General features: G+C 38.2%; 1 protein-coding gene across 1 annotated transcript in view; it reads left to right on the top strand.

Moving 5' to 3' along the window:
* The window catches only part of LOC150091088 (growth hormone-regulated TBC protein 1-like), a 214,834-nt gene that overhangs the window by 121,171 nt on the left and 67,013 nt on the right, over nucleotides 1-26,650 (top strand). The window contains exon 7 of the mRNA XM_090381738.1: nucleotides 23,400-23,508. Within this exon, the coding sequence (XP_090237864.1) occupies nucleotides 23,400-23,508 (109 nt within the window). The remainder of the gene's footprint in view (nucleotides 1-23,399; nucleotides 23,509-26,650) is intronic.

The following is a 26,650-nucleotide window of genomic DNA, read 5'->3' as shown; positions in this document are numbered from 1 at the left end:
GAGGAATTATTCCGCTTCAGAAGAATCAGAAGAATAATTAAATATTCGGGATTATTAAATTGACTTTTAAATCTGGAATTTCTTAACGATTTAGCACTAAATGTTGACATCCTACAGGAGCTTTCTTACCTTTCAGAAGCTTTACAAAGTTGCAGCATCACTATAGTAAAAGCAGTTAAATTAATTATTCAACCTATCAATGCTATTGCTAATTTTAAAAATTCGGAAGGAAATTATGAAGCTAAAATTGAGAGCACATTGAAGTGGAAAGAATTTGAAGGAATCAAAATTGAAAGTAAGAACATATTTAAAAAATTATCGTGTGACAAGTTATTAAATTGCATTCTTTTATTCTTAAAGGATCGGTTATTAATGTAATAGAGTAATTTTAAATTAAATAAAGAAAATAATGATATCATTGACGATGAGGAATTTTAAACATATGCTACCCAAAATCGTGGAATATGAAAGAACTTTCGTCTCCACGGCAAGAGGCATGAGAGCAATGGCATGAAAAACAAATAAGAAATTTAAACTTTTCTAATAAAATATGAATTAAAAATTAATGATTTTAAAGATTTTGTCGAACAGTTTATCTTTAAAATTGAGCGAAATTCCTTTTCAATTAAAAAAGCCAGAAATAACTTTGAGACCATTGCGATTAACAGTGCTGAAGCTGAGCGACTTTCAGCATAATGAATAATATTGTAGCAATAAAAAGAACATCTTTGACTAAACATGTTGCAAATATGATGACCATAACTCTAAATGGAAAACCGCTGCTTCAATTTGATCCTGATCGTTACGTCAAATCTTTCCTACATAATCATCGCTCAGCTATTGAGCAAAGCAAATCAATAACAAATATTAATAAAGTAAATTCTATATGGCAATTTTTAGAATAAATTTTTCTTGAACATTTGTGTAATAATTTTTTTCATGTAATCTGTGATTTTTGTGTACCTTTTCTGGAATAGTTTATGTAATATTTGTTTTTATATTGTAGAATGTTTTGTGATAGTTATGTTATTTGTGATATGGGAAATATTTCATATTATTTTTTATTTGCAATATTAAAATTTTATCATGAAAAAAAAATTTATCCATCCCTAATTGTTAAAAAGAGAAGAAGAAGAAAGTGGCTCGGGTGTCGAGCATGCACAGTAAACATCCTTCACATTTCTTTTTAGGTATTTTTATTTGTATATATTGATTACGAAATAAAATATTTTGTAAATATTTTATTCATCATTCACAAATTTTCATAGTTTCTGGAAGACAAGGTGCAGTGGATTTATGATAATTAAAGTAAGAGTAAAGTAAGTAAAGTAATACTTGTGATTGCAACGTATCTAAATGTCTCTGGAAAACAGTGTCAATTGAAGTGCCCGATCTTGTAGCTGAAACGACATACAAAGGGTACTAGGAAAGTTTTGCAATACAGCTTTGTTTATTTAATTTTTTCAAAGTAATTTCCTCTACATTCAGTACACCTCTCCATCCTCCGAAACCAATCTTTAAACCAGTTCTGCCAAGTTTCACTAGGGAGTAAAGCACACTCGTCCCAAGCCCGTAGAAGGTCCTCATCACTGGAAAACCGCCTCTCTTTTAGCTTCATTTTCACATGCGGGAACAGTGCAAAGTCGCAGGGAGCAAGGTCTGGACTGTAGGGAGGGTGCTCGAGAAGTTTCAGTCCTGTCGTGGTCAAATATTCGGTGCAGGCTTTGGCGCGGTAAGCTGGAGCATTATCGTGATGGAGGTACCAGGTGTCCATTCTTGACTTTGGCCGCAGGTTCTTCATAGATCCAATGACTTTAGGCAGGCATTGTTCAGTATACCACTTAGCTGTGACTGTCTTCTGCGTGTCCAAAACGCATGTTCCACAATTCAACTCGATTTGAAAAATACAGCTATCATTTTCTTCTTTACAGATCGGGATTTTCTGACAATTACGGGTGTGTTGTCATCATCAAAGACCCAAACTTTGTTTTGAGCCTTGGTCGGCAGATCGTAATAGTACAGCCAAGTCTCGTCACCTGTCACGATGTTGTTCACATACCGAGATTGTCCCTTATCAAACTTTTTTAACATCTCCCGGCACCAAGTCACATGTCGTGTCATCTGCTCTTCAGTCAGTTGATGCGGCACCCAGAGAGAACAAAGTTTCTTCACGTGCAAATGATCTTGCAGAATCGAACGAATTGCTGGTGCATTTAGGCCCAAAGTATCCTCTATCTGTTGGTAGGTCACTCGCCTGTTTTCGTCAAGCATTTTCCTCACAGCAATAACGTTTTCCTCTGTAACTGACGTTCGTGGCCTTCCCGGCCTCTCAGAATCCTCCAGAGTGAAATTTCCCCTTTGGAATTCTCTATACCACCTGAATATCGTTGTACGATGTGGACAATCATCATCTAGTGCAAGAGTCATTTCTTCTAAGCACTGGTCTATGGTTAAACCACGCACGAAATTATACCGCAAAACTGTCCTTATCTCATTTTGTGACCACGATGCCATCGCAAGCACTTTACACTCTCACTACTAATGAATAACTGAGCCCATCGACTTGGCGCGACGGCTACTATGCACGTATGAACATGTCTCAACAAGCAGCTTCCTGTGATTCATTGTTGCATGATATTGCAAAACTTTCCTAGTACCCTTTGTACATAGCCGTTTGGGGCACCTAACAGTGGAATGTAACGAAAATGCAGGACAAAAAAAAGAAATTGTGGACAAATACTTGTATTGTTGCAATCATACTTACTGCAGGAAGTATGGTTGTGACATCATACTATTCAAAAATTTTAAAAAGTTAGAACTCAAGATATCATACGGGGTCATGAAAAATGTGTCATGCGCTCTAATCACACTGCTAGTGAGTGTTCAGCACAGATTAGTGGTGTCAGCGTGGGAGGCACGCTGACCGATCCATGACCGATCAGATTTACTCAGTAGATATTCCCAAGGATGTTTCACATCAAAAAGTAGGCAAAACTGTGAGCCCATTGTTAAAATATTTACAGCTCACCACTGGAATACACTGAACAACAAATTTCATTCCCATAACAACGTATTATCTTGTTACAGCCATGAAAGTAAGTTTACTTTATAGATTTTGGGGTGCTAAACACAGAAATTATGCTTAAAATGGCAGATTGTCTCTTGTTTGCAAAAAAAGTAGTTTTTTATATTTATACAAAGTATTTTTTATTTATATGGCAGTAAGATATAGCTACAAACATACCTGTATCAAACACAGGACATTTTCTTCACCTTTTGCTTGTATTCAGCTTTGGGAGCATCCCTTTTCACCATCCAACAATAATTAGCTAACATGGTGGCACTTCATTTGCTTTTTTCATCGCTGCGATATCATAATGGAAGCACTCACCATGTTCATTGCTGACGGCACCGCAGTTTAGCAGGAAGAAATTCAGGTGTGAGTGTAAGAAATACATCTTCATTGACATGTTGCACCCCAGTTTTTCATAAGAAGTAGTGAGATCTTCCACAAACTGCTTGTTGCTGGCTTTAACATTTCCTAGAAAACCAGTCAAAATATTTCGAAAGGCTTTCCACGCTGATTTCTCGCTATCACTAAGGACACATTCAAACTGTTCTTCTAACATTGTGGTATGTTCTTCATTCCAGGTGTTAATGATTTTCATTGAGGCCACTTGTGAAGGTATTCACAATGAGATATATAATTAAATGATGCATTCATATACTACCTTGATAGTAGAAATGATGTATGTGCAGTAACCATGCATAAGCCAACTCTTTCATACTCTTAGGCATTTAGCCAAGAAATATTTTTAGATTAAACCACGCACACCATCAAGCATCTTTCATATTGTGCAGTTATACTTCATAGCTGGGTTGTCACTATTGCAAAACAGGGTACCTGCCCACCCACCGACGAGTAAGCCAACAAGCTTTGAAACTGTGCTGTCTTGGTGGTTGTATCCACCGTGAATAAGTAACATTAGTCTTCTCCACTGGTGAAGTGTTACTTATTCAAAGCAGTGAAATACTTCTGCCACTCATTGTGAAGGTGGATTCACAATATGAGATATATAATTAAACGATGTATTCCTACTACTACCTTGGTAGTAGAAATGATGTGTGTGCAGTAACTGTGCATAAACCAACTCTTTCATACTCTTAGCCAAGGAATATTTTAATATAGAACACTATAATAACATGAGCTTGTCTTGTATATAGTTGAGAAATATGGAGTAGGGAATGTGGAAGGGAAGCTAAAAGTTGACAGCATGAACAGTGATGTTTTTATGATAGTGGTGTGTGATCAGAACTGACAAAATGAATAAGCTAGGTTCTATTAGAAGGCATTCTGAAGATTCGTTTTATGTAAAAATAAAGGTTGTTACACATGTACCACTATATTCTTTACAATTACCAAGAAGTACTGAGATCATGATGAGATTGCTAAAAGTTTACTGAATTACATGCCACTCTTTTTTTGCATGGAATTGAAGTATTAATCAATGAATAATATCCTAAAATCTGAATACTCTCTCTCTCTCTCTCTCTCTCTCTCTCTCTATATATATATATATATATATATATATATATTAGGTATGTACCAGTTATACATAATAAACTACAGCGTCTGTTTTATTGTATGGCTTGTATATATACCAAGCTGACAGCAAAAACTAAATTCAGTGACTTGTGTTATTATGTGAGAGAAACTGAAGATTTTACATATCTCATTATGAATTCCTTAAGAAGAATAGTCGACCAAAGAAAGCCCGACAAGTGAGGAGCAGTGTGAAGTCCATGCTGTTCTGTTTTTTGGACATTGATGGGATTAGCCATAATGAATTCATCCCTCCTGGCCAGATCATCAGCAAACAGTTCTACTGCAACATCCTGAGACAGTTAAGGGATGCCATCAAGAGGAAACATCCAGAGAAGTGGTGCACAAAGAACTGGGTCCTTCATGACAACGTGCTGGCTGACACATCTCTCGCTGTGGCACAGTTTTTGGCATCCAACAACATGACAATTGTCCCCACCCAAATTATTCGCCAGACTTAGTCCTCTGCAACTTCTTCCTCTTCCCAAGAATGAAAATCAAGCTGAAGGGTCAAAGATTTGACAGTGTAGAGGATATCCAAACCAAATTGCAGGCGGTGCTGAACACTATGACAAAGGACTTTCAGAACATATTCAAATCATGGGAGAAGTGCTGAGATTGGTGTTTATGCTCTCAAGGGGACTAATTCGAAGGGGACGGTGGCAAATAAGACCTAGGGTGAGTCTAATTTATTTTATAAATACATTTTGGGAACTTTTGGGCAGCACCTCATATATATGCGCGCGCACACACACACACGCTATAAAAGTTAATGAGAAACTGTATTAATAAAATTAACTATTGATGGGAGTAGACACATGTAGAAATGGGCTATGTAAATACATCTTTAAGCACAAAGCAGCTGAGGAATGTAAAATAAATTGAAAGTTAAAGTATGAATATAGTAGCATGAATCTGCTAACTCGATCGATTGCAACATCTTGTATTCACAATCATACTACTGTCTTCTCAAAGGCATACAAACATATTTATAGTTATGTCTGACTTATAGTGCTTGGGTAGAATGTGACCAACTATCAACAGAAGGACATTCAGATATTAATAGTGGAACAGTTCATGTATCATTCATCTAGGCAATGCAGATAGGTAAGGAATATAATAATATAAAAATTAATTTATAAACAGCATGAACGAGGATGTTGGTTCCACAACTATCTACTAACTGGATTTATAAAACAATAGCATCAGGTTTAATAAAATAAACTACTTCAATTTTTCTAAATACAATAAGCACTTTAAATATATGTTGTAAATAGTAAATAAGCACTGTTGATAGAGTTGTGGGGCGAATGGAAGTGGATTGTAGCCATTTAATGGTAAAGAAGATGAAGAAGAAGATGAGTTGAGGCAAAATGTTGTGAAATATATATAGACAGAGAACTGTAAACTACCAAAGAATGTGTATTTGGTCTTGATGGGAGCATAAAGCCCAACCTGTAATTAGAGTGCCTTGCCGTATTTACAGCATTAGTCCATAAAGAGCATTAGTCCATATCAGTGCCCATTCATAACCTCTCCGTCTTCTTCCACTGCTTTATATTGCTCTTTATACAGGGTGTCTCAAAAATATTGGTACAAACGTTTAGGGGAGGCAGGTAACATCTAAAGGAATGTGAATCACATAGGAACCCATAACCAGAAACACTGTTCATCAGTTCGCGAGAGGGAAAATTTCTGGTTTACTCATTCAAGCAGTAGTCACCGCACGAAGAGCATTCATCGATATACGAACTGTGAGCTGGCAGACATGCACCTAGTGTATGGATTAGCAGAGGGCAATGGACGAGCCACTCAACAAATTTATGGAGAACGCTTCCCAGACAGACATGTACCAGACCACCGTTTGTTTGCACGCGTGCATCAAAATTTGTGCGATTATGGATCATTTAGAGGTAACAGGAGTAGTGCGGGCAGACCACGTTCGATACAAACTCCCACCATGGAAGAAAGTGTTGAATGCCGTCCAGAATAATCCTACTACCAGCACATTTACTTCTGCCTTAGGAGTGTCTCGTTGCAGTGTACAGCGTGTCTGGCACAACAATTCCTTACACCCCTTTCATCTCCAAAGGGTTCAGTTACTGCTCCCCCAAGATCATCCTGCATGTGTGCTTTTGCGCAGTGGTTTCTCCAAGAAAGTGTTCAAGACTTGAATTTTCCAGCCTATGTTTTGTTCACAGGTGAGGCTTATTTCACTCGGGAAGGCTTATTCAATCAGCATAATGCTCATGTGTGGGCTCGCGACAACCCACACGGTGTGCACCCCCATGCGGTACAACATTTCTTCACAATATATGTGTGGGCAGGTATGGTCGGTGACTGCTTAGTCGGCCCATATCTGTTACCATCCCGCATGAACTCCGCCAAATATTGGATCTTTCTTGAACAAGTTCTACCAGGGTTACTTGACGATGTTCCAGCACATGTGAGACACAACATTTGGTTTCAACATGATGGGGCGTCTGTCTGCTCATTATGGAAGGCGTGTTTGTGACCATTTGAACAGGCGTTTTTGGCGTTGATGGATTGGCCGTGGTGGACCTGTTACCTGGCCCACACGCTCACCTGATTTATTGAGCATCGATTTCTTTCTGTGGGGTGCCCTCAAATCTATCGTGTATGAATCGCCTGTGGAGATGGAAATGAATCTCGTGGCGAGACTCGTCTGCGCTGCTGCTACTGTCAAAGAAACTCCAGGTGTGTTCAACCGTGTCTGCCAATCCATGCTGCGTTGGTATCGCGTCTCATGGCAGGACCTTCGAGCATCTGTTGTAACATCATGAAATGCATCCATCTTGTACTCCATTGTTAATATTATGTCAAATAAATGTTTGCCACTAATTACTGTCTTGTGTCATTTCTGCTTCTTGTGCTTCTGCTACTACTTTCCCATGACGTTTCCGGTTATGGGTTCCTATGTGATTCACATTCCTTTAGATGTTACCTACCTCCCCTAAATGTTTGTACCAATATTTTTGAGACACCCTGTATGTAGCAGTAATTTGCCTTTATTGCCACATTGCTCCAGTTTGTACAGCAGTCTTTTATGTGCAGACAGTATCAAAAGTAATTATGAGAGCATCTTTGGACTCAGGGGAGGCCTACAGCCTGGAGATGTGCAAAAGTATCTCCAATTCACAAACGGGGGGATCAAAGTGTGACAAGAGTAATTATAAACCTGATTAGTTTAGCTTCTATTCCAGGGAAATTAATGGAAGCACTGGTTATAGAAGCACTTCAGGATCATCTAGACAAGACTGCAGTTATAGTTCAGACCCAACATGGGTTTGTTAAGGGGAAGTCTTGTCTGACCAATTTTTGATTGGACACTATGATGTGGACACAAAGGAACTGGATGCCAAAAATTATTTTGATATCATATACTTGGATTTTATGAAAGCTTTCGATACTGTTGCACATGGAAGACTACTTTACAAATTGGAGCAGTATGGCATTAAGGGCAAATTGCTGCTATGGATAAAGGGGTTGTTGAGTGGGAGAAGACAGAGTGGTAATCAATGGACACTGCTCTTCGTCGACTAATGTTATTAGTGGAGTCCCCCAAAGGTTGTGTGGTGTTGGGCCTGTTGCTATTTTCTATATTTATCAATGACAGTGTTCTCCCCAGGACCTATTGAATGGACGCACCACCCAGTAAATTTAACTGACCACCTGGCTAAAATTTAAGCAATTCTCATGGTACCATATGGTACTGCTCACTGATCTCGATCAATATTAATTCGAACATACTATGCGATCGAGGTCAATGCGACAGGTGCATATAATGTTAAATTATGCAATTAATTTTTGCTCTGGATCGCTTAATTCACATTTATAAATAACAGAAAATTTTATAATATTGCGAAGTATTACACTTCCTCACCAGGCTAATTCATAATGCCACCTGGCTGGCAAACTTTTCTGGGAACAACACTGAATGATATTGATGAAGGCATATCAGGCTTAATGTTCAAATTTGCAGATGATACGATACAAAAGTTGGCAAGGTTGTTATTGACAGTAATGACAGTATGCTACTGGAACAGGATCTAGAAAAGTTGGGCCGATATGCTGAAAAGTGGCAACTGAAGTTTAACATTGACAAATGCAAAATACTGAGTAATATATCAACTGTGCATTACTACACTCAGGGTAGTGAAGAATGAAAAAGAACTGGGGATAATTTTGCAGTCAAACATGAATTTTTCTGAGCAGTGCAGACAGGCTGCCAGAGCAAGTCCTGTATATGTCAATGATATACAGGAATTTTGCTAGCAGGGATAAGGAGGTGATTATCCCTTTGTATAAGACAATGATTAGGCCACACCTTGAGTGTGGAGGCCTCATTTTAGGAAGGATATATAGTTGCTAGAACGAGTACAGAGAAGTGCAACAAGTTGGTGGGAGAACAAAGGGGTGCTCTTTCCATCTGTGCATTATCAACTGTGCATTACTACACTCAGGGTAGTGAAGAATGAAAAAGAACTGGGGATAATTTTGCAGTCAAACATGAATTTTTCTGAGCAGTGCAGACAGGCTGCCAGAGCAAGTCCTGTATATGTCAATGATATACAGGAATTTTGCTAGCAGGGATAAGGAGGTGATTATCCCTTTGTATAAGACAATGATTAGGGCACACCTTGAGTCTGGAGGCCTCATTTTAGGAAGGATATATAGTTGCTAGAACGAGTACAGAGAAGTGCAACAAGTTGGTGGGGGAACAAAGGGGTGCTCTTTCCAAGAAAGGCTCAAGTTTTGAAAATTGCAGCATCTGGAGACTAGGCACCTGTGAGGTGATCTGGTTGAGGTGTATAAGGCCTTGAATGGTTTGAGCAGGTTCAGTGCTGAAATCCTGATGGTTTTTTTGAGATTATAAACCTGAAGGGGGGCATAAATTCAAATTGAGAAAAGATAGTTGTAGAATAGATGTGTGGAAATTTGCTTTTAACCAGCAGGTGTTTTATTGCTGGAACAAACTTCCATCTGTTGTTGTGGAAGTTGATAGCTTAAATAAATTCAAGGAAGAACTGGACAAATTTTCAGAGTGAAAGAATGGATGAAATGAGAATTTTTTTTTTTTTTTTTGCTGATTGCTGTATAAGTTTGGTTTGTTGCATCATATGCCTCTATTAATGCTAATACTAAAAAGCCTTCCTGAAGTCCAAGTATATGATGAAAAATATTTTTTTGCATCCAGTTCCTTGGTCACTGCTTCATAGTATCCTGTGAGATTTGTTAGAGAAGACTGTCCCTGAACAAATCCCTGCTGTGATTTGTTACAGTATGCAATTACAGTATAATTGCATTCCTATCCAGATTGTCCTGCATTACTTCTTTAACCAGTGATTCCATTATTTTCCCTGGAACAGACATTAATCAAACAAATTTGATTAATCCCCAAATCCAAGTATGCTTTCTGTTTTTTATTTCTAATCGTACTAACTAACTAACTTAGCCGCTTGGTCATCTTGTGGCACTGCTCCTGCCTCCCCATGGCGGGGCCGGAAATCTGGGTGGTAAAACCAACCCCCAGGGCCAAAAGGAGCAAAACATGGACTGTGACAATTTTCCACCGATTAGGACTGCAAATCCAAATTCATTGGATTTGCACATACCCGATAATGACTCATCCAATCCAAAGAGACTGAGGACAGATGCTCCCCGAATGGGAAAACCCAAGTTTTCTGATTCTGCATTCGCTAACTAACCAATCCTTGGGTAGTTTATCACCATTCCTCATTCAAAAATGTCTTGAGAGCGTAGCTGGCTCCCCTAAAATGGTACGACGACTGAAATCTGGGGACCTGCTTGTTGAGACCTCCAACCCCAAACACTCTGAGTCTCTACTCAGACTCACCTCATTTGGTGGAGTTACAGTTAAGGTGTCCCCACATGCCACACTTAATTCATCCAAAGGTGTTATTTCTGAATGGGACCTAATGAATGTATCAGAAGAAGAAATTGTTCACGAACTGCAGGACCAGAAAGTCACACAGGCAAAACGAATTATGATGAAAAAAGATGGCGAACTCCTTCCAACTCGCAGCATAATTTTGACATTCAGCTCACCTAATTTACCTTCATCAGTAAAAGCAGGGTATTTGCATTGTCGCATTCCCATGCTGACTGTAAAGCCCAGGCTCCGCTCTGCCCCAATTGTAAAGGTAACCATCCAGCCTTTTCTAAAAATTGTGAACAATGGAAATAGGAGAAAAAAATCCAGAAATATAAAATAGAAAAGAAAGTTTCATTCCCAGAAGAAAGAAAGCAAATACAACTAATGACACCTAGACGCACGTATGCTGAAGCCTCTAAAAAGTTTCATTCAGTATCAGTGCAGACTGATACATCAATACCTCCAAATATCTCTATTTCGGAATGGGCTCGTTCCCTGCTCAGTTCTGTACCTCGACCTTCAAAGCAACAGATTTCTACTAGAGCTAACAATACACCAGTCACGATACCACCTTCTGCTGATGCAGATCCCGTAAGATCCGTCCAAGCAGATAACGCAGATTCTAATTGAAAACAGACATTTGACTCCTCCCTTATGAATACTAATGAAATTTCCAGTCAAGATGATACCGAAACCATTCTGGAGATCCATCCAGAGGATGAAATAGACAAAAGACCTGTTTTCTCAAAAAGAGATAGGATTAAAATTGACCGTGCCAAACAGACTTCCAAAAAGCAGTCAGATTCAGTTCCTTCATCTAAATTGAAACAATGAACAACGTTGTCCAATGGAATTGTAGAGGCTTTAGGAGCAACATTGATGACATATACGACATAATTAAGCAGCATAAACCAGTGGGCATCTGCTTACAGGAGACATCAGGTATCTCCCTTGATAAAATACTATACTCTTTTCATACAAGATAGACCTATTTCAAATAATGCTCGTGGTGGAATAGCCATACTCATAGATTCGCGAGTCCCATGCAGACGCATTTCTTTACAAACCTCTATAGAAGCCATTGCTACCCGAATAGCAATTGGCATCACTCTGACTCTTGTTTCGATCTATCTACCACCCAATCATCCGTGTACTATTCACGAACTTGAAAATCTTATAATGCAGTTGCCAACCCCTTTCTGTTTATTGGGCGACTTCAATGGACACCATCCATTGTGGGGTTCTCCCAATGCAGATGGACGAGGGCAACTCATTGAAATGCTCATTGACAGACAAAACTTAACCATCCTAAATACTGGTTCACCTACTTACATCCATCTCCCAATAGGAACAGTGTCTGCAATAGATCTATCTATATGCTCTCCGATTCTCTTTCCTAATATTGAGTGGACAGCTCTAGATGATCCACTAAACAGTGACCACTACCCATTAATCTGTAAGATCCAAACATCACACTCTTCAACTGCAAAAAACCAAATAAAATGGAAATTTTCCAAGGCAGATTGGGCCAAGTATACCTCTCATGTTTCATTTGATAAACAGATCGTTGAATCTTTCCCAATTGACACAGCCACTGATCATATCACCAAAGAAATTCTAGCAGCTGCATCTATTACCATCCCACAATCACAATCAGACACCTACAGACCCATAAACTATTGGTGGAACGATGAATGTAAGGATGCCAAAAAAGAAAAAAACCGAGCATGGAATATATTTCGCAAATACCCTACTACCAACAATCTTATAAATTATAAGAAACTAAGAGCCAAAGCCCGACACATCAGAAAGAAAGCTAAAAAAAACTCTTGGATTCGATTTGCAACTTCAGTAAATAAAAATACTGATGTAAGAATAATATGGAAAAAAATAAGACAGCTAAATGGCAAATTTCCTCCATTATCCTCGCCAATATTCAACTGGAATGGACAGGAGCTCTCTACTCCTGTAGAAATTGCAAATACTCTAGGGACAGTATTCTCCCAGTTGTCTGCCTCGACCTCGTATGATCCGTCATTTCAGAAGATCAAAGCTTCAGCTGAAAAATCAAAACTTAACTTCAAAACCGCTGCTTCTCTACCATACAATCAGACACTTACTATGATCAAACTTCAAAAAGCTATACATTCCTCAAAGAACAGTGCCGCTGGTCCCGACGGAGTATATTACATAATGCTTCAACACTTAGACAATAAATCATTATCCTTGCTGCTGACCTTTTACAACTGTATATTCATTGACCATTCATACCCCACTCGCTGGCATCACTCCTATGTACTGGCAATTCCCAAACCAGGGAAAGATCATTCTATCCCTCAATTATAGACCCAGCTCTCTTACCACTCTTACCAGTTGCTTCAGTAAAACATTAGAAAAAATTATACACCACCGATTAACATGGTATCTGGATTCACAACATCTAATCTCTGATAACTAGTTTGGTTTCAGAAAAAATCGCTCATCCCTAGATCTTATGGTTAAAGCTGAAACAAATATCAGGAATGCATTTATTCGAAATGAACATCTTGTCATGGTCTGCCTTGACATAGAGAAGGCCTTTGACACCACCTGGCATTTTGGTATCTTAAAAGATCTTCATTCCCTTGACCTGAGAGGTCACTTACCATGCTACATACAAAACTGCCTTCAGTATAGATCTTTTCAAGTTCGCTATAGACAAGTCTTCTCGCAAATCTATATACAAGAGGAAGGAGTTCCACAGGGTTCAGTTCTCAGTGCTACTTTATTTGCATTGAGAATAAATCATATTACCAAATGTATTCCCAATACTGTGAACTCATATCTCTATGCCGATGATCTCACTGTTTCCTGCAGTTCGCTGAATATGAAATTCATTGAAAGGCAACTACAAATCTCACTAAACAATATTGAACTATGGATGACACAGAATGGTTACAGACTATCTCATCAAAAATCTAGTGCCATTCACTTTTGTAACAACGAGGGATGCATCCTGACCCAGAGCTACACCTGACAAATCATCCTATCTCAGTTATGAGTAGCATTCGCCTCCTCGGTCTAATTTTTAATAGGAAACTTAATTTTTTAGAACATATCAAATATCTCCGGACAACCTGCCAGAAAAAATGAACATTCCCAGAGTTCTTTCTTCTACAACGTGGGGTGCAGACCGTTACACCTTACTTCACCTGTATAGAACTCTAATTAGATCTAGTCTTGATTATGGAGCCCCGGTGTATGACTCTGCTAGGGAAAGTGTGCTAGTACGGCTTGCTCCTGTTCAACATTCTGCCCTCAGGATTGCTACAGGTGCTTATAGAACATCGCCAGTACAAAGTCTCTACGCTGAAGCCCATGAAGTTCCACTCTGCCTCAGAAGAAAGGTGTTACTTCTGAATTATGCTGCTAAAATTCAAAGCAGGCCTACCCATCCAATTTGGCCTATACTTAGTGATCCACAGTTTAAAATGTTCTACAGAAATAAACCCAGAGCAGTACAACCTTCTGGCATCAGATTGCAGGCTCTATCTGAAAGCTGGAATGTACACCTTGAAAAAGTCCTCCAAGATCCAAACACTTCAGTTCCCCCATGGTCCTGTATTAATCCATCCTGTGACAATTACTTCCTGAACTGGGGAAAAGATTCCCTTGCAAATATTAACGTGCAACAACTTCATACTGCTCACACACAAAATTATCCGCATTTCATGAAAATATACACAGATGGATCAAAGTCTGATAGTGGAGTAGGTGCTGCAGCAGTTTTCCCTTCTAACACCATCTCTGTATCTCTGCCTACTGAATGCAGCACTTATACAGCTGAGTTATTCGCCATTAAACTTGCCCTAGAAAATATTGTCCATCGCTCCATTAAAAAAAAGTATAATATATACCGACTCGCAGAGTACACTAGTAGCACTACAAAACACCTCTTCACCAACCAATCCTTTAATAAAAACCATAAGAAGTAAGATGATTCTTATTCAGGAACGCCAGCAAGTAGTCATCTTCTGCTGGATCCCAGGTCACACTGGGATCCCAGGAAACGAATGCGCAGACTATGCCGCAAAACATCCATCTAACCCATCATCTTCAGGCTTTTGCGTTCCATATGTCGATTACAGACCTATGATACGAAGAACATGTAAGGAACAATGGACACTTCTATGGCAAGCTCAAACGGATAATAAGCTATTGGAAATAAAACCAGAACCACAGTTATGGACCTCTAGTTTTCGTACTAACAGAAAGGAAGAAGTAATCTTAACCAGAGCACGAATCAGCCACAGCCAGTTTACTCACCTATTTCTCCTCACAGGAAATGATCCTCCACAGTGTTTTCAATGCAACTGTCAGCTAACAATGAAGCACATTCTTGTTGAATGCACTCTGTACAAACATGCTCGGCAATGTTCATTCAGCTTCCTTCCAAATCTAAAAGAACCTCTAAAACTCTCATATCATAGGCAACGATGCTAATCCCTTGGAGTTATTCTGCTTTCTTAAACGAATAAAATTATATGATCATCTCTGATTGTTTCCATAACAGTCACCATTGATAACTTTCATATCACTGATAGGCGCAATATGGTCTAAGCAGCCCTTGCACCAAAAATAACAACAATAACAACAACAGCTGTCTTCCTTAATATAATTGGAAAGATTCAATCCACCCCAGGTGCCTTTTTTTTATGTCCATCTTCAACAATTTCTCTTCCACTTTCCTTTCAGTTATTACAAAGTCAGTTAGCTCCTCATTAGAGTTTGATAAACTTTTGGCATCCCGTTTCCTAAAGAATTGCTCATGTGTGAATGTAGATGCAAAATACCTATTCAATTTGTCCGCAACCTGAGCAGAGTCATCAACAGTTAATCTATCAAGTGGACCAATGTGGCTCAATCCCTTCCTTTTGCTGTTAATATAAATATATAAGTCCTTGTTTTGCTCTGCATTCCCTGTCTTAGCTTGCATAACTTCTTTTGTAACTTTATTACAGACTAATTTATATCTACCATAGGCTTCTTTGTCACCTGATAATTTATATGTATACCATGCACTCTTCTTCTCTGCTGTGTGTTTAAATAGTTCATCTGACACCCATTTAGATCTAAGCCTTAGACAGTATTTCTTTGTTGGTATGAAAAGCCTAGTAGCTTCTTTGATTATTTTCTTTATACTTCCCATTTAGAATTTGCTGTTGGTAATATTATCAGGTGGTCCCACTGCACACAATTTAAAAACTGTCTAGGACCACTGTAGTCGCTCTTACGAAAGCAAAAGCCTTTCCATTTACCCTCGACAGTATGACTTTAATTAAATTCCACCTTAATACACTGATCACTATCACCCAGTGGGTGTTTTACCTGCAGATTCTTAATGCTAGAAGAATCACTGCTGATAACCAGATGAAGAGTATTGCTTCTTCTTGTTGCCTCTCTAACATGCTTCTGTAGAAAACAATCATCCAAGAAATCCACTAAAGTCTTGCTAGTGGAATTTGTAAGACTAAAGTCTTACAAATTCCAGTCAATATCTGGAAAGTTAAAATCTCCATTATGAGACATTTTGATTTGCTGGCCCACCGTATAGCTGTTTTGGTATACTCTTCACAGTCGTTAGACCTCTAACACATTCCTACTCTGAATTTTGTTTTCCTGGTGCCTATATCACACAAAACTGACTCAACATTGCACTCGTCACCCATGTCACTGCCTTAGATTTAATATGCTTCTTAACTAAGAGCATAACCCCTTCACATCTCCTCTCCTATCTGTCCTTCCTGTATACATTGTACTCCCCATATTCAAATTCAGCATCACCTTATGTTTTAGTGACACTGTTTCCACTATTCCTACAATGGCTGCATTTGATGACTTAATCAATATTTGAAATTCATCAAATATGATTACAATGCTCCTAGCATTAGTGTACCTGCACTATACACATGCACATGTTCTTAATCTTAGTTGCCATGATTCAGCCCATGTATTTATTTGTTCCATGATGACCCACAACAGGGCCTGAAGTCTCAGTCCCCTTGCTCTCCAGGCTGCTGCAGGTACCAGTACAAGAATCACTTTCATCCCTGCCTGTGACTCTAATTAAGCTTTTAGTCTGTGTATCCTACCAAGCTAGCAGTTTTCCAACCCATCTATCTCTGCCTTGATCATCATCATCAGCCATTTTCAATCCACTGCATGATGAAGGCCTCTCCAGCAACTTTCCAGTTCCTTCTGTTTTGTGCAATGGCCACCCATTTACTACCCACAAACTACTCATCAATTTCATCTGTCTATCTCCGTCGTTGACTTCCAGGTTTTCTTCTAGCTCCTCTTGGGTAGTATTCTGTTATTCTCTTAGTCCATCTGTTATCATGTCTTTGAGCAATGTGTCCTGCCCAAGACCATTTTAGTTCTTTAGTTTTGATAAGAATGTTCTTTACTTGAGTTTGCTGCCTAATCCATGTGTTTCTCTTATCTAACAGTCTGATTCCCAATATAATTCATTCAATTCTTCGCTGTGTCGTTCTCAGCTTCTACTTCCATTCTTTTGGTGAGTGCTCAAGTTTCACTTCCATAAGTCATGGTGGGTAGCATACTTCCATAAGTCATGGTGGGTAGTTCATTATTTTATGTTTCAGATAAATTAGGATATTGCTCCTCAGTATGTGACTATATTTCTTGAATGCTATACATCCAAAAATTATTCTTCTCTTGACTTCCAGACATTTATCATTATTACCGCTGATGACTTGTCCCAGATAAGTATATGACTCCACCTTTTCAATTACTGCTCCTTCAATCATTATATCCCTTTCTGGGACATATTTGTTCATCATTGCTTTTGGTTTAGCCATATTCATTTTTAGTCCAAAATCCTTACTAACCCTGCATAACCAATTAAAATTTTCCTCTAATTCTTTGGGATTGTGTCTTATGACTACAATGTCATCTGCAAATCGTAAATGGTTTAGGTACTCTCCATTGACATTGACTCCTTTCTGCGACCAGTCTAATCTTCTGAAAGCTTCCTCAAGGGCAGCAGTAAACAACTTCGGAGATATTGTGTCTTCTTGTCGAACTCTTTTCTCAATTTTAAATTTGCTACTGTCTTTGTCCAGTCTAATAAAGGAGGTAGCGTTCCTCATATATTTTCTTCAAAATCATAATATATGGGATATCTATGCCTTGTCTTTCCAGTGCCGGAAACATTGCCTTATGCTGTATGGAGTCAAATGCCTTTTCATAATCCACAAATGCCAGGCATAATGGTGTTTTATATTCATTTGCTTTCTCCATTAACTGTTATATTACGTCAGAGTGATTCATTGTTCACAATCCTGTTCTAAAGCCATCTGCTCTTTCGTTTGATTCTCATCAAGTATTCTTTCTAATCTGTTAGTAATGATCATTGTCAACAACTTGTAGATGTGGGATAACAAACTAATTGGTCTATAATTTCCAATTTCTGATTTATCTCCTTTCTTATGCAGCAAAACTATGATTGCATTATTCCACTCCTTAGGCATCACACCTTTTCTAATGCATTTTGTGAAGAGTCTTGCCAGTTTTTGTGCCATGTCTCTTCCTCCCAATTTTAACAACTCTACAGTAACTTCATCTTCCCCTGGGCTTTCTGATTCTTCATTTTCTTCAACACATATTCTACCTCATCAGGAAGGATATCAGGTATGTTGTATGTGTTACAAATTTCCGATCCATCTTCCCCACTGCTGGCATCATTCTCTCACTCCTTGTATAATTCTCTATAGTAGTCTTCTGCTATTTGAATTATGCCTTCTCTGCTATTTATAAGTACACCATCTCTATTCTTTAGTTTCAGTATCATTTGTCTTTCTGTATTACTGCTCATGGCTGCTGATTTAAGTCCTTTGTTTTTCCTTAATGCTTGTTCTACTTTTCTTGTGTCAAATCTTCTTATGTCCTCTTTAAGTCTGGAAAACAAGATGCAGGATGTTTCAGAGACTGCTGGGAGTCATTGCGGTACAAGTAAACACATGGGTTGTGTTAGGGTATCTAAGAATTGGAACAGGTGTATGTATACTTGCGCGTACACCAATGCTAGGAGTTTGGTAAATAAATTTGATGAATTTGAGGTATTGCTCAAAGCATCAAAGGCGGATATTGTTGGGATACCAGAGACGTGGTGTCACACAGATATAAGGAATGCAGAACTGGAATTTGAGGAGTACAACGTCTACAGAAAGGATAGACAGGATAGGGAGTACAACGTCTACAGGAAAGATAAACAGCATAGGAAGGGAGGAGGGGTTATGCTATTAGTTAAGAAACACATAAAATTAAAGAAAGTGAAGCCAGTTGACATCGCTGGACAGTGCAGTGTCGAGTCAGTTTGGTGTGACATAAGCATAGGGAAATCAAAATTGAGAGTAGGAGTGTGCTATAGGCCTAATGACTCTGATGAGTATAATAAGAAAATGTACAGGGAAATAGAGTGGGCCAGTAAATCAGAGAATCTTATAATGGGGGATTTTAATTTCCCAGATATTGATTGGAATTTGTGGGTTGGTCACTCACACACTAGCTTGTGGATTTATTGGATGATTGTTTTCTACATCAGTATGTTCGGGAGGCAACTAAGGGAGTAATATACTTGATTTGATTATCAGTAGTGATTCTTCATGTATTAAGAATCTGCAAATAAAGGAACCACTAGGTGGCAGTGATCATAGTGTACTGAAGTGGGATTTACTCAAAGAGGTAACTATCATCAGGGGTAAAGGGAAGGGTTATTGCTTTCGTAAAGGCAACTACGATGGTCTGAGACAGTATTTAAATGCTATACAGTGGGACCAACTGATGATGTTACCAACAGCAAATTCAAAATGGGAAGGATTCAAAGAACTTATCTTGGAAGCTACTAGGCTTTACATACCAACTAAGAAATATTGTTCAAGGTTTAGGCCTAAATGGATGTCAGATGAACTAATGAGACACATGGTAGAGAAAAAAAATGCATGTGATACATATAAATTAATGGGTGACATGGAAGCCTATGATAGATATAATCTGGTCTGTAACCAAGTCACAAAGAAGGTTAGGCAGGCAAAGGCAGATTATGAGAAATCTTTGGCAAAGGATGCAAAGAAAAACAGCAAAGAGTTCTTTACTTATGTAAACTCTAGAAGAAAGGGGATAAATCACATTGATCCACTTGATATCGATGGTTCAACTGTTGATGATCCTGCTCAGTAGCTAACAAACAAAATGAATATTTTGCATCGACATTCACACATGAGGAGTTATTCAGCTAGGGTAATGCCAGAGGTGTATTCAACTCTGGCAGTAAGCTAGATAATCTTGTAGTAACTGAGAGTAAAATGGAGGAGAAATTGTTGAAGATAAACACAAGAAAGGCACCTGGGGTGGATGGGATCTATCCTCTTATATAAAAGGAGGCAGCAAAGGAAGTAAGCAAACCCTTAGCCATAATTATGAGAGCTTCCTTGGACTCAGGGGAGGTACCCATAGACTGGAGATGTGCAAATGTGACCCCAATTCACAAAGGAGGATCAAAGGTTGACACAAGTAATTATAGACCTGTGAGTTTAACTTCTGTTCCAGGAAAATTAATGGAGGCACTGGTTAAAGAAGCACTGCAGGATCATCTAGACAAGACTTCAGTTATAGCTCAGACACAGCATGGTTTTGTTAAGGGGAAGTCTTGCCTGACCAATTTGATTGGATACTATGATGCAGTCACAAAAGAGCGGATACTATGATGCAGTCACTTTATATAATATGAAAGTTATTCCCTGGATGCAGGGAATAACTTTGATATTATATACTTGGATCTTAGAAAGGCTTTTGATACTGTTGCACATGGAAGACTTCTGCACAAATTGGAGCAGTGTGGCATTAGAGGCAGATTGCTGCTATAGATAAAGGGGTGGTTGAGGGGGAGAAGACAGAGTGGTAATCAATGGACACTGCTCTTCGTGGACTAATGTTATTAGTGGAGGCCCTCAGGGTTCAGTGTTGTGTCAGGTCCATTATTATTTTCTGTATTATTTTCTGTATCCCATCAGCATTGAGCATGCTCAATGCTGATGGGATACTTCCTCTTGCTCAGAATAATCACCTGAGAGGGCATAAATTCAAATTGAGGAAAGACAGATGTAGGATAGATGTGCGGAAATTTGCGTTTAGCCAGCGGGTAGTTGGTTTGTAGAACAGACTTCCATCCCTTGTTGCGGAGTTTGATAGCCTAAATAAATTTAAGGCTCAGCTGGACAGGTATTTCAAATGAACGGAAGGGTGAAGTGGAAGGTTTTTTTTTTTTTTTTTTTGGCTGATGCTGCATAAGCTTGCTTTCTTGCATCATATGCCTCTACTAATGCTAAGTCTCTTTCTAATGGCTTTGCATAAATCAGTATACTCAATTTTCTCCTTGTCAGTGTTTCTTGCTCTTCATTTGTTGTCTTCGTTTTTTTCTTCTTTGGATTTCTTTTTCCCTATAGGTTTCTTGGGCTTTATCACTTTCAGAAAGTTGTAATATTCCTTGTTGATATCTTTTTCCTGAGCCAACAGCAGAAGCGCTAACATGTTCTTATGTTCGAGTACATACTGCTTTTTCTCCTCTTCTGTTATCTCAAAGACATTTGTATTATTTATTTGAGTCAGTTTTTTCTTTTCTTTTCTTACATCTGTATCAAGTGTGCATCTTACCATTTTGTGATCACTTCCAACATTTACCTTGTTCAGGACGGTAACATCATTCACGATATATCTTCTGTTAGTGAGGATGAAGTTGACTTCATTAGTTGTTAATCCATTTGGGCTCTTCCATGTCCACTTTCTGTTCACCCTTTTCTTGAAAAAAGTGTTCATTACTGACAATCCTCGTGATTCTGCAAATTCCACAAATGTTTCACCTCTTTCGTTTCTTTCACCAATTCCAAAATTTCCTATAGTTCCCCTTTCTTGTGTTGTTTTGTCCCTTTCCAACCTTAGCATTGAAGTCCCCCATAATGAAAGTGTAGTGGGTTTTCTGCTCATCTAGAAGACTCAATTTCGGTGTACATTTCTTCAACCTCTTCATCATCATCATGGCGCGATGTTGATGCATAAATCATTATAATCTTTAGCTTGTACCTCTTAGAAATCCTGAATAGTAGTCTTGACACCATTGGTGATGTACTTTTGAATTCTAAAATGTTGTTTTTGATATCTTTATGGACCACAAAGCCAACCCCACCTTCTCTCCTTTCACTGTTTCCATTGGTGTACAGCAGATTTCCACTTGATAAACTTATAAGTGATTCATTTCTTCTTGTTTCAGCCAAACCAATGATATTCCAATTTACATTTTCTAATTCCTTTTCCAGCTCTAATATCCTGTCTTCACCGATGAGCGATCTTACGTTGTAACAGGCCAAGTTCAGTTTCCGTGCATGGCAGCCTGGTCATACCCAGAGATTCTTAGCACTCTGCTTCCACTCTGATCCTCTCACTGCCGTAAGAGGGGGAGTGAAAGCTGCTGGGGACTGAGGGCCATTTGTTTTGTTGTGCTGTCATCTGCTGGAGGGTTTGGTCTTTTCCTCTTCATGCTGGCCAGGCGTCATGAAGAGAACCATTCTACATGTTTGTTGCCACCTAAGTGACGTAACAGGGCTTAGCATTGAGAAGGTGTGCATGAGTGGATTTTAGAGAGGCAGGCCAACCAGCCTTCTCCTAAATCTTCTGAGATAGAAAGGTATTGGATCCATCAGTGTTTTAGACTGTCTGTTAATACACAGAATGCCTGTTCCACTCTAAGCCTCTGCCTTGATAGCATCAGCAAATATTCATGCACCCCTTCTATTCAAGTGTGTCCCATCCCATTCCTGTAAAAATAGTCTCTCCTATTAACAAGCACAGATCGCACTGAGAAAAATTCTACCTCATGAGCCTTGCACATTTTCTCCTGGGCCGAATTGATTGAGAAGGCTCTCAACATATACTGAATCCTATGCTATCTGGTCAGAATTGCAGACACTTTCAAATTCAATCCTAACTCATGACTTTTTCCGAACATTGCCCTGTACTTGTTAAATTATCATTTAATGTTATCATCTTTGTGTAACTGTTATCACTTTTATGAAGTTCCAATCAGATGTATACTGATACATACAAAAAATAACATTTATTGTAATTAGTGCTTTGGTTTGTGTTATTGATGCATTCTTGTTTCATTGGTTATTGTAAGTTGTGTCCTGAAGTGATCATGATATGCGTGATCCACTGTATTAAAATGTAAAATCCAAATTAAATTATGATAAATTAATTGTACTATTATATTACCAGTTTAATGTGTTGGTGCTATCTATTTTCAAGAAACTCCAAATGGTTTTTCAGTCTGAAAAGAGATTGAAATTATGCTATAGACAGAACAGTTCCATTCAAAGATTTTTCAGGATATGATCTCCATATGTAGAGAATGCCAGTAAGTGTAATGGATTTAATCAATCCAAATTATTTGTGAGAATTATTGTATATAAATGAGTCAATCTAAAACAGTGAGCCAGTGCAGCTGGACAGCAAATACAACTAAAACCTCAAAGCAAGTAACAAGGATTTTCTGTTTTAAAAGTGATATGCTAAAGCAAAATTTTTCTGTTCTTTCATTGAATTTTACGCATCTTTCTTTATCCATTAAATTGATTGAAATAAAGTGGATTAATTCTAGATATTAATTCCATTTCCCAAAAAAGGCTTATAAAATTGACTTTCTTGAGGAATGAGTGATACTTGATGCTTTACCTTCGTATTTATGAATCCATAATCTTATGGTTAGTGTTAATAGTATTCATAAGATGCTTTTCTGATTCAGTGCAATGTTTTTTTTTTTTTTAGGTCTAAACACCCTCGAATACATCGCCATATGGAGAATTGTGGTGTGTCCTGGGCTATGTTTGTCAGCAAGTGGTTCATATGTCTCTTTGCAGAGGTGCTGCCTATTGAGGTAAGAATAATCAGCCTTGATTTTTAAGGGTAATTGTAAATCAAATAGTGATTTTTAAAAAAATAATTCACTGTAGTAATTCATCCAATATAAACTCAGTAATTGTATTGGTACACTGCCATACCAAAAGTAATGGGACACCCCAGCCAGTGATGTCAGTAATTTGCCATTGCATAAAACAGCCACTCATTTGAAACTTCACAGTCAACCGTAAGAGATACAAAAAAAGCTGATGGGCAAGGATTTGCTGATTCATTAAGAAAGTTGTGCAGGCAAACTACGCAACATATTTGGAAGGTGTTACATTGTAGTTGCAGATGTCCATGTATCCATTAGTACATTCATGGTCCATAGGGAAATGTACAGCATAGGTTTTCATGTCAGAGCTGCTGCTCACAAGTCCCATATCACATCCACCAATGACTAGAATAGTTCTATGGTGGCTAGCTCATTGTTCTTGAACCACAGAATAGCAGAAGAAATCCTATACAGCAAAAACTCATGTCATATAGTCACACTACATATAGCCACAATACAATCAAATGATCAAGTGTGCTTCCCTTAGCTCAGACTTGAACTGTTTGTTGTGATGCAAAACACCATAAATGCCAAATCATACACTGATATTGTGGAAATTTTATATGGGTGCCTGCATTCTCTCAGTTCTGTAGAAATGGGCCCTCCATCACTCTAGCATAACTAATGCTTTATCCCATACAGCTTAAAATCCTGGTTTGAGAAAAACAGTAACAATTTGTCTGGTCAGTTCAGAGTCCAGACTTGAAGCCAGTCGAGCACCTCTAGGTTAAACTGGAACATCAAATCAGGGAAAGGTCAGTATGTCCCTCTTCTACAGCTGAAATGGTAATTGCATCAAAGAAGGAATTGCCACACATTCCTGCTGCTGTCTGTTATAAGGAACTGTTGAAAGTGTTCCATAATACATGAATGCTGTCATTGGAGCCTAAAGCAAACCAACACATCCCAGTTATCTGAAACATTTAGGGCCAGGATATGCTGGTCCTAAATGTTTTTTGGACCAGAAAAATTTTAATCATATCCTAAGCTTTCTAGACTGTTTCCTTATCACAAAAAGCACTATCTTTATATTTTGCACCATTACTGACTTTTTTTATGAGCAAATAATTTTTGAATCAGTCAAAATGGTGAGAAGTTGTTGAACAATTTAAGAAAGATCCAACAATAACAGGTTAACCATTATCCAAAGAAGGGCAGCTAGGCTAGGCAGGAGTGTTATGGGTTGTTCCTTAAGGAATGTCTTAGATGTGCAGTGTCGCTCTGAAGACTCTGCATCTTAGAAGTGACCTGATTGAGGTGTTTCAGATAAAGGAAGTATATTTGTGCTATCCGTGAAAGTAGAACAAGGGGTCACAAATATAAAATTCTGGGAAAGCAACAAAAAGTTATATATCATGAAGCATGTTGTAGATCACTGGAATGGAATAAGTTACTTCCAAGGTAATTAAGGTAGATTCTCACAAAATTCGAGTAGAATTGGACAGTCACTTTTTAGTAATTTTTATTTATTTATTTTTTATTTGGCTGATGCAGAATAAGTCTGCTTCCTTGAATTGTCTGGATTAAGAGTAACATAGGCAGTCCTCAACTGTCAGACATAATACATTCTGAAAATGTCTCTGAAACTCAAGTGATAGACTTTAGTGATGGGCAAAGTGAGTGATTCAGCTCAGTCAAGTTACTTTGAAATAAGCTATCATTCAGCATAATAGCAGTGGCTGTAAGTGAGGACTATCAAGGAATATATTTAAGGTACAATCTAACTCATTACAGATTAGAGTCATTGAATATCAAAGAGATTCAATGAACAACTGCTGAACAACAACAATTCAGTGAACTGCTGTACAACACACAAAAGTGCATGTGCGCACGCCTGCCTGCCTTGTGCGCACATGTGTATGGGCATGCATGTGTGCACGCAAGAGGCACCAATGACCAGTCTAACTTGACGTCAGAACAACTGAGAGTGAAGGGAGAGTGAAAATGCCTGGTATGGGTACAGCTGGAAAAACGTATGCTTGATTAAATGTATGGTTAATCTTTTTCTATAAATAGCAACTTACAGAGAAATAGACTTAATTCCATGCAGCCAAATTTTGCCACAATTTTAACTAGTCATACAGCTTGCCAGTTGCAAAACAAGTTATTATGCTTGCAAAAACAGAACCCTATCAATCTTTGTTATTATGTGTGAGAAATTGATTGACTTTCTCCACAGTACATTATAAAAATCAAAATATCACGTAAATTGATGAAGATTGTTCACACTTCGTTATAATAGTTATTTTCTTTTTTATCCTCAGGGTGGAGGTATTTTTTCTCTGAAGAAATTCATTGATATTCTATCTGATACAGTATTAGGCACACTGCCATGTACATTATAGTACTGTAATGTAATGTAACATTTTCATGTACTATAATGTCATTTACATTACAGTACATGAAGACATTTGCTGTGACTGTTTATTATCATTTGTTTGCATTTAACAAATTAAACTGTCATTATTAATATTTAAAGTAAATAAATTCAGTTGTTAGTGTTTAATGTGCATTGAAATGTGCTTCTCCAAAACTGCTTTATCACTAGAACGTACCTCTAAAATCTGGAAAATTTTAAAATCTGACACCTCTCAATCCCTGCAAGTGCTGAATTTTAAAGAATTTACTGTTTGGTTGTTACTGAAACAGTTGAATGAATAGATGATTAAGCAGCATTACTTAGCATATTTTATTCATTCTGCAATCTGATTAAAACCTATTAAATAACTGTTTAGAATAGCAATACAATGGTCATGATGATTGTTTCCATCACTACCACTAATTCTGTATACATCTCTTAGCTATGAGCTAAGAGATGTATAGAGCCATGGACTTAGAACAGGAGATGTAGAGCCATGGACTTAGAACAGGTATTCTATTATCCTGTTTGTTGTGATGCTGGCAATCCAATCAAGCTTTCATATTTTTTTGTGTAGGGAAGACGTAATAAGAAAATATCTTATTTCTTTGGGGTGGATGGGATCTATCCAGTTATATCAAAGGAGGCAGCAAAGGAAGTAAGCAAACCCTTAGCCATAATTATGAGAGCTTCCTTGGACTCAGG

This window comes from Mastigoproctus giganteus, chromosome 1 (genome assembly GCF_048544385.1).
Source record: "Mastigoproctus giganteus isolate SK-2022 chromosome 1, ASM4854438v1, whole genome shotgun sequence".
Taxonomy (NCBI): Eukaryota; Metazoa; Arthropoda; class Arachnida; order Uropygi; family Thelyphonidae; genus Mastigoproctus; species Mastigoproctus giganteus.
The sequence above is the reverse complement of the archived record's forward strand: the minus strand, read 5'-3'. Positions and strand labels throughout refer to the sequence as shown.